General features: G+C 39.5%; 1 protein-coding gene across 2 annotated transcripts in view; it reads left to right on the top strand.

The window, feature by feature from the left end:
• The window catches only part of Mllt3 (MLLT3 super elongation complex subunit), a 261,527-nt gene extending 252,466 nt beyond the window's left edge, over window positions 1-9,061 (top strand). For both annotated transcript variants that reach the window (XM_021159575.1, XM_029475724.1), the window contains exon 11: window positions 4,843-9,061. In XM_021159575.1, the coding sequence (XP_021015234.1) occupies window positions 4,843-4,974 (132 nt within the window). In that variant the 3' untranslated portion in view covers window positions 4,975-9,061. The remainder of the gene's footprint in view (window positions 1-4,842) is intronic.
• The last annotated feature ends 741 nt before the right edge of the window (window positions 9,062-9,802 follow it).

Here is a 9,802-nt window from a genome sequence, read left to right as displayed (position 1 = left end):
CCCCCCCGAAAAAAAAGCTGATGTGACAGGAAGGAAACAATAGATCACAAGAGTAGCCGGCCTCTGAAGAATGGGTGAGGCGTCCACACCCTCACTTTCACGGTCCTGACACCACTGTGTCCTCATGTCCTTTTCTTCTGTGCAGCCTCTCTGGCTTCTGGTGCTGTTGTGCGTGGGCATTGGGACCTCATTGTGCAGCAGCATAGTGACACCACAGTTCAGCCACACCACATCAGCAGACAGGGCATTTCTTTAGTACAGTGTAGTCCTTCACATTGCAGGCCCCTGACGGGAATAGGAACTCCACAGGAAGACCAACAGAGTCAACTAACCTGGACCATTGGGGCTCTCTTAGTCTGAACCACCAACCAAAAAACCTACACAGGCTGGACCCAGGTCTCCCCACACATATGTTGCAGATGTACAGCTTGGTCGTCATGTGGGTCCCAAACAACTAGAGCAGGAGCTGTTCCAAAGGTTGTTGCCTGTCTGTGGGATATGTTCTTCTAGCTGGGCTGCCTTGTCTGACCTCAGTGGGAGAGCCTAGCCTCACAGAGACTGAAGTGCCAGGGTAGAGGGATACCCAGGAACCCCCAGCCACTCAGAGGAGAAGGGGAAGGATGGAGGAATTGTGGGAGGGGGGATTGACCAGGAGCAAGGCTGTGAGCAGGATGTAAAGTAGGGGTTAGTGGTGTGCTTTCGGGACTTGTGGCCTATTTGATTGAAATAAAGCATGCTAATGTTGTGTTTCTGATGATCTGGCATCAGGAGTCCTGAGAAGGAGTGTGTGTTTTTACAGAGCTTCCACTTACTTTAGGACATTAGTGCATGCTCTGATAACTGAAACCATTAGTGCTGTTCCTGTCAGTGAAAGGACCGAACTCTCCCAGATGCCTTTACCTTGGCCGCTGCTTTAGGTATATGTTTGCATCTACCTTGATGTGTTTTCATAACCCCCCCCCCCCCCCGAAAGATACAGCGTCTTCTGTTAGCTTCAGTAGCTCCTCTTACATCTGTGTGTGTGTGTGTGTGTGTGTGTGCGCGCGCGCTATAGGCAGGGTGAGACCTGGGGTCAGCAGAGATGGATGATAGCTTGTGAATACTGGAAACCCTTACTATACTGCAGTGGGTTCCCTAGCAGCCAGAAGCTTTGGTTTGATTTAAAATTAAGTGACCTTCTTCTACAAACAACTCTTATCATCTCCTTTTCAATTTATTGCTAAGTGGCATGTAAGTAACTATATAGAGAAATATAGTTAAACTGTATTTTATATAGTTTATATATATTATATATAATATATCTTTATATATTATATAATATATTTGCATATATTTTATATAATATATTTTTATATATTATATATAAAAAACTGTTCTCTTGAAAGGGTGAGTTCCCTGTCATTCAGAACAATAACACAAATGAAATCAGCTGCTGGGATCTCTCCATTGCAGTTTTAGTCACTTTGACAACTTGGCTTCATCTGTTCTCCCACCTTCTTCTTTTTGTCTGAAATTTTTAATTATTAAAAAACAAATTCACTTAGGCCTTTCTTGGTTGTCTTCCCTGCATTTTTATTGTTTAATTAGTTTTGGTGGAGTGAGATGGCTGGCAGTCATGGAGGCTGTAAGAAAGATGCACCAAGTCTGAGAGTCGTGTGCTAGGTACTTCCCCCTACAGGCAACTGAGGGCACATTTCTGTTAATATGGTAATTGTAGCCATAAAGCCTTGATCCCTGTAGCAAGTGGTAGTTGCATCTTCCTTGATCCTCTGACAGCCTGGCAACTGTGTTCCTAAGCCCCATCTTCCAGATGAGGACGTGGTGATGTGCCCATTGTGTACATGTAGTGAGCAGTCAGATTTCCAGAAGCCAGATTCAGGCTCTCCTTGTGATCATCTGTCATTTACCTGCTGTCCGTTTGCTGCTGCCAATTGCCTTCATTGTATAAATTTCTAACTACAGTGGCTCAGAGGAATCTATTTGTTCCTGTTCTGGTCTGATTATTATTATTACTATCATTATTATTATTATTATTATACAGAATCTTGCCATGTCACCCTGCAATCCCTCTGCCTCAGTCTCATGAGTTAGAATGACGAGTGTATATATCACAATACCCAAGTCTACAAGTTTCCACTGGGTTCATTTTTTTTCTATATAATGTAAGGAAAAGATAAGATACTTAGGAAAGAATTCTTTATCCAACCAGCTAATCCTTTTATATATTGAATATCTAACTTCCAGGAAAGGTTTGTATTATGGGAAAAGCTGTTTGTGTCTCTGTGTGTGTGCATGTGTGGTAAAAATTTCAAAGTTCTAAACTATTAACTAATAAAACAAATACATGTCCATTTAAGGTCTTTTGTGTTAATAGATAGCTTTCTTGTTTGTTTGGTTGTTGGTTGGTTGGTTGGTTGGTTGGTTGGTTGGTTGGTTGGTTTGGCATTCATAGAAATAACTGGGGTTTAGGTTTTTTGCTTGGGTTAGAATCTCAGTCCCATATCCTAGGCTGACCTTGGCTATAGAATACTTGTGCCTCAGTCTCCATGAGTGCTGAGATCATAGCATGAACCACCATGTCTAGCTAATAATAAGTTTTTGTTTACTCCCATCTAAGTGATGTATTTTCACAGTAAGTGGGCACATCCCCCCTAATTATCTGATAGATGTAACAGAAGCCTGAATCTCGGGTACTGTGCTCTCAAACATGGATCTTCATTACAAATAAGAAAGGCAGAGGAGGCAGGCAGTGGTGGTGCACGCCTGTAATCCCAGCACTAGGGAGGCAGAGGCAGGCGGATTTCTGAGTTCAAGGCCAGCCTGGTCTACAGAGTGAGTTCCAGGACAGCCAGGGCTACACAGAGAAACCCTTTCTCGAAACAGAAAAAAATCCCCCCCCCCCAAAAAAAAAGAAAGAAAGGCAGAAGATCAGAACCACGTGCCCATTGTCAATGACCTTCTCAAGAATATTCCTAAAAGCCTAGTGACTTCCAACAAGTGGAGCGTAGTGCCTGCCAAGGGCTACCAGTGGCACTAAGGAGACAGGCCTTCTAGCTTGGCATGCTACCATTGTCTGGAAATTGGTAATTTTTTAGAAAGTGATAAATGCATGTTAGGTTCTCAGTTTATAGCATCTGTCACAGTTCCGCAAGCAGGGTGACTTGTTTTGTTACTAAAGCCAGAGTTTTGCCTCCCAAAAATAATAGTAGGGTTCAGATGAGGCAATCAGAGCTCATCTGGAATTGGACAGTTAATTGGGCTGAAGTGTGTGTGTGTGTGTGTGTGTCTGTCTGTCTGTCTGTCTGTAACTGGGAGCCCGATTTTATGACCCACAGGGACTCATTCATAAATGCCTTCAGGATAGTAGCTCTATGAAAAGAAGGTCAAAAGTTTTAATTCTGCAGTTTGCCAACTTAATGTTACATAATTTAAAACTTAACTGAATAAGTCACAGGCTAAATAATTACCATCTTTTAGAAAGGTAATTAAAGAGAATCAAAGAAGAGTAGATGTTGCCAAGTGAACTCCCTGAGAGAAAACCTGTCTTCTTGCTCTGTCTCCCCTCTCTCCCAAAGCCTGCCAAAATTAATCCCCATTCTTTTTTCTACTATGTAGCTTGCTAATTTAGCAATCATACCACCCAAGCACAGCGCCCATTTCTAATCACATTATTACATTACTACTATCTTAATGCTTTACCTGGTAATGGACGCCCTCAAACCCATGACATGATTATCAGTGCTGAACTATGGAAGTGTTCTCTTAACAGCAGTACCTCTGGCCCCACAACCAGCGAACATGTTACCACTGTAAGCTGGAATCAATACAATAAGAAATGAAGTGTGCCTACTTTACATATGGAACAAAGCATTGATTCCTCGTCTAGGTAAAGCTTATTATCCTCCATTATTCAAGAGCATTCCTTCAACACAACAGAGAATGCTACATCTATGTAGTGCTTATGTAACATATGCAGTGTAGTGGATTTTCACAAAATAAATACAGTTTGGAAAGCTGCTCCCAAATTTAACAGCATAATGCTTTAAAAGGAAGCAGAGTTAGTTTCTGGGTTTGTTCTATGTATATCTATATTTTCTAAGTGTTTCCTAATTATATAATAGGAACATTGATTTTTTTAACATTTATTTTTAATTTATGCATACAAATGTTTTGCTGGCATCAGTGTGTGTGTGCGCTTGTTTTATCTGCATGTCTGTTGCCTGCAGAGGTCAGAAGAGAGTATTTGAACCCCTGGAACTAGAGTTACAGATGTTTGTGAACCACCATGTAGGTTCTGGGAGCTAGTGCTCTTCATCACTGAGCCATCTCTCCAGTCCCTGGAATGTTTACACATACACACACACACACACACACACACACACACACACACGTTTACACATACACACACACATGCACGCATGCACATATGTATACACATTCAATTTGTGTACTCTTTTTTTTAGGAAGAATTTATTTCTACCTGGGGATCTTCTTACATCTAAATATAATAATAGTCTTGTAAATCAGGGGCTAATTGCCAAAAAAAAAAGGTCTTGAGCTGTTATCTTTTACTAACTATCCTAGTAAAATGATCTGTTGGTGATGTGAATTGGTTATTGACCATGAACAGTCAAACCAGGTGGTCCTTTGAGGACTTGTTCAGAAGGTTTACTATATCTTTGACTTACATATTGACTAACAGGTAGTTTGGAAATAGTATCGCCTTGTTGTGATTCATGAAAATGATTATCACTTGGTTCCATGTCTGAGCCCCTCCGTTGCCTTCTCTTTTCCATTTGACGTCTGTTGCTTACGGCCCAAACTTTTTCTTTACTTCTTTAGATCGTGAACCTTATAGAGGAAACTGGACACTTTCATATTACAAATACAACATTTGATTTTGATCTTTGCTCGCTGGACAAAACGACAGTCCGTAAATTACAGAGTTACCTGGAAACATCTGGAACATCCTGAGGATACAACAGCTGGACGCATCAAAAACTATTTTTTTTTTGGTTGTGATTTTTTTTGTTGTTGTTGTTGTTGTTTATATGAAAACACTCAGAATGATACAACCAAAAGGGAAAAAAAATAAAAATGAAACAACCTTCAGCTTTATTTTTCTTTAAAGCCAGTCATCATCTCTTGATAAAGGAGAGGTTACCTAAACCAGCCTCAGCGGACACTCCTCTGCAAGGAAATCCCCAGGAAGAATTAGCCTGGATAGCCTTGAAAACAAGCAGACACAACACAAGAAAACTTAAAGAATGTGTATGGTACCGTGGATCTTTCTGTGGTGGTTCATTCCACAGGACGAATGCATATTCAACACACTGCCTTATTACATAACTGATCTATTTATTACCACATACAGATAAAGTTGTGAGGGAATGACACCACCAGACGTCCTAAGTACTCGGTCCCGCGGATGCTCTTTCAATGCAGCGCCCTTGCCGTCCCAAGCCCAGTGACCTTATTCGTATACTGTGCCACTTTCCACCAACTCTTCCCACGTCCTTTAACTTGTTGCAGTCTATGGTTTCCATCTTTGTTTTCCCAGTTCCAGGACATAGTTACCAACTGGGGGGACCAATAGCCACCTTGATTTTCTTCCTTGTGGTCTTCTTTCCTAAAGGTTGAGGCCCAGTCCTTGGCTGTATCCATGTAATGATCTTGGACATGGTAGATGTACCAAATAGGATCATTCGAATTGCTGTCTAGCCTTAGTCAATAAACCTGTAGGACTTTGAACAAAAGCGTCCCCGTGATGTCCACAGCCCAGCAGTGCCGAGCTGTCACCAACACTCGTGTCTCTATTTTACTGTTGCAATATTAGGTGAATATGGAGGTAAAGGCATTCCACAGACTCAGCATCTTAAAAGGGATTCTAGTCCTGTTTTCTAAAACAGCAGTGTAGACATTCTTAATTTGAATCTATTTATTAGTGAGCATTTCACTTGTCTCTAGCAGCCAGTGTGGTACTCATTTCTTCTTAAAAACAAAACAAAAACAGGAATCAGAATTTTTTTGTTTGTTTGTTTGTTCTCATACGACTCTCTTAGACAATTTTATTTTTGAAAAATTAAAACCTTTCTTTGGGGAAAAATTCTTGGTTATTCTGCCATGAGAGACTATGTATTCACTTGTAGATTTGGTAACTTTGTATCTGTGTAGTCTCTTGCTGATGTGTCCAGAAGGATTTCCTGTATAGGTGAAAGGTAAAGGTGGTTGGGAGGGGGGAGTTTCTTGTCCTTGTTGTACCTTTGTTTTGAAACTAGAAATCTGTCCTGTGGCATGCAAAAGAAGGCAAATTATTTTCAAAAGAAAAAAGAAAAAAAAAAAAACCCAAAGGACTTTGGTGTCATTTTTCTACAGTCTCTGTAGTGGAGGAATTCAGAGTTAGGACAGCCAACTTTCCAAGTCGTTACCAGAACTCAACTGAAAAGAAAAGGAATGAAGAAGACTTCTGGATCCAAAGCCTTAAGAGAGTCTATGTGTGCTAACAGCCTAGTGTCCCCCACATCTGTTCCCACGACAGATGCTGTCCTTTCATTCAGAGATTAACTAGTGTCTGTACAGAAAATGGTCTTCCGGACCCGTTCTTTCAGGCGGTGATGTAAATGCAGATTAATAATGGAGCGGTTTCTGCATTTTAAAAAGGAGATTTTTTTACACTGTTTCTTTCTATCCAAAGAAACTATTTTTTTCTTTTTTTAAAAAAAATGATAATACAGCCATGGTCTTTGTAAATTGCGTTCCTGCAGTGTCCTCCTCGAGGACCAGGATACACATTTCCAAGAGTGTTCTGATTCCTCGTGATGATGGGCATGAGCCGTACTTGAAGCATTTGGTGTGTAGTCCTCTTCTTGGTGTGCAGTTGCATAGATACGTATCCTGTCATTTTGGACAGTAGGTGGTTGGTGAACGGTGTGTTTTTAGTTGTGTTTCATTTCTAACTTCACAGGTGAAAAGAGAGACAATGTTTCAACATTCAGAAACCTTTTTAAATTTCTATCTGCAATTCCACATACTCTTATTAAACTAAAACAGTAAGTGGTTTAACTCGTGTATCTGTATAATTTAACTAGAAGCAATGCAGTTTGGGCCATTTTTATTTTTATAACCAAATTGAGTGATGAAATATATGCTTTGGCTTCTTTTATTCCTAAAGTTACAAAACCCAAGAAACTAAGATAAGAAATTATTCCCCCTCTTCATGCCCAAAGAAATAAAATTTAAGAGAGGGGTAAGAAGAAAGGCAGCTATTGTAATGATAACATTAGAGCTAGAAAAATTAGTTAATGCAGATGTCTTCAGTATATCATGAAATGTAAGTTTGTACATGGGTATCAAAATTCAGAACAACTAACCTCTTACCTGGACAGCAAAATCAATTTCCTGTAAACGTTTCCTGGCAGGCTAAGAGTCATGCTATAGAGTCAGTCTTTCAAATGGTCCTCCTGCTCTTAGCATATGATTTGAAAATACAGAAGTCATGAATTCCCTTCAGCTCCATTCAAAGAACGTGCCACATTGCTCCAGCAACAGACCACTCCTGCCACATCTATGTACACTCACTCTTGGACCCTGTTAAGAATATTTTGACACATGTGTACCCTAACAGTGGCTTTGGTTTTTAAAGCACAAAGGGGGAATGGCAGGGTTTAACTTCGTTAGTGTGTGTATATAAATAAATAAATAAATAAATAAATAAATAGGTGTTTCAAATAAAATTAATTGGATGAATGTGAATATGTTTTGAACCAGCAAGAGTATGATAAGCTATAATTTTTTTCTTCTAAAAGCTATATGTACAGACCACACACACACACACATTAACTTTTGACTTTGTGTGTAGTGTGTGGAGGGCTCCTTCTGTTGAAGGATACACTGATCATGTTAGTGAAAATGTATACAGTTACTTCATATTGTCACCGTACTCTGCCCCCTCTTTTAGGTAACAGAACATCTGTGTGAAGATTAGGGAGAACATATAAAAAAATCAGATGAGTTTCAGATGAAAAACATTTTAAAAATTGCAACAAAATCTCTGATCTGAATAATTACCTGTTTTGAGGAAAGGGCCAATAAATTTGGGGGGATTTATTTTTCCTTTACCAAGATCAATTTTTGCTAATACCTTTTGTAGTCCAACCTAATCCTAAAAACAACAGCTATTAGGTCTGCATAACATCCCATTACCATATCAAGCCCTACAAATGTAGTTAACACACTTGTTTAAGAGTGATTTAACTCTTAAATGCTTTAACTCTATCTATGTAATGAGTTGGTTGTTCAGTGTTGAAATGGTCAATGTCTGTGTTTGGTGGCTTGTGTTCATTTTTCTCACTGTGGAAGTGGTCAGCTCTAGAGTAATTTGCTGTATGCTTATTACTTTCCACCTTTAGTGTTTTGTGTACCAATGCTATGTATTCCTATATTTATATATATATACATACATATATTATCAGAATGATCTTGCTCTGGACTGTTGTTCTCAAACTATGGCTATGATGTAGAGATGACAACGGCTGCTGGGAATGTGGCGGAATCAATTCCCACGGTGCAGGTTAATCTTGGGCTGGAAGATCTTTCAACCTCCTCTGTTTTCTATGATGCTTTTTATTATGTAGGCACTGCCATCCTGGATATACCTTGTAAAGATGCAGTCAATTTCAAAGGAAGACAAAGCCACTGCTGTCTGTACACTGTAAATATGTATTTTGGCACTTGTACTCCAGTATTCTGAAAGCAGAGCTATGATGGAAATGCTGACAGAACTTTGATGGTGGCCAAAGCTACCCTGCAAAAATAAATTAAGTAAAAATGTATTCTGAGATTAGCAGTGCAAGGCCAACATGTTTTACAAATCTGTCAGTATCTTTCTAATGGAGTGTGTATGTGTAGTTATGTTGAAAGATACACTGTGTATGTGTGTACATGCTTTTATGTGAACTACAAGGCACACAGAAAATGTATTTCCCATCTCTAAATCCCATGTTGAAATGTTAAGTACAGATGGACAGAAATAGGTGTTTTACTTAAATTCATACCCAATCTATTGTGACTCGTTTTTTAAAAAAAATCTTTACAATGTATAGTCTTACAGATTTGTTTGCTCAGTCTAGCATTGCATAAGAGGCAACAATCCCTTAGCCTTTCCTCATAAAATGATGCTGTTTCTAAAGAAGAATTGAGAGATTGGAGGCTCCATGTCCCTCAAACCACCTGAGTACAGAAGCCATCCTTTGCCTTTGGGTACTCGGTCCCTAAGTCTGTTTCCTTTGTCTGGAAACCAGCACATAATTTAAGCTCTATAATGACTAATCAAGAAACAGCAGGCACAGTCTTAGAATAAACTGAATTATTTATGCATAGTTGTTTTCCATTTTCACTAACTATTCTGTTGGAAGATGCTTTTTATAAACCAAACTATACTAAAGGTAGACAAAGTCAGTTCACAAATTCTAGCATGTATTTAGCATGAGGAATCTTCCTCTGGTTAGACCAGAGGCACACAACTCCAAGGCAGACTATAATGCAGTGTTTAACAAATAACCAAGGAACTAAATGTGATATTCTCCTTAGAAGCAAAAAAAAAAAAAAAAAAAAAAAGAGCTCCTCCTAGATTTTAGAAGCTGACTTACTCTTCATTCTGGCTGACAAGCCATTTAGAGCATTATTATGGACTGCATTGGATCTCATCAACCGGCAACTATTCATAGGTGTGGAAGCCTCAGTCCGAGATAGGCTGACTTGACAGCAACATTGTTGAACACTCCTGAAGTGCACTAACTTCTAT

The sequence above is a fragment of the Mus caroli genome, chromosome 4, assembly GCF_900094665.2.
Source record: "Mus caroli chromosome 4, CAROLI_EIJ_v1.1, whole genome shotgun sequence".
NCBI lineage: Eukaryota > Metazoa > Chordata > Mammalia > Rodentia > Muridae > Mus > Mus caroli.
The sequence above is the reverse complement of the archived record's forward strand: the minus strand, read 5'-3'. Positions and strand labels throughout refer to the sequence as shown.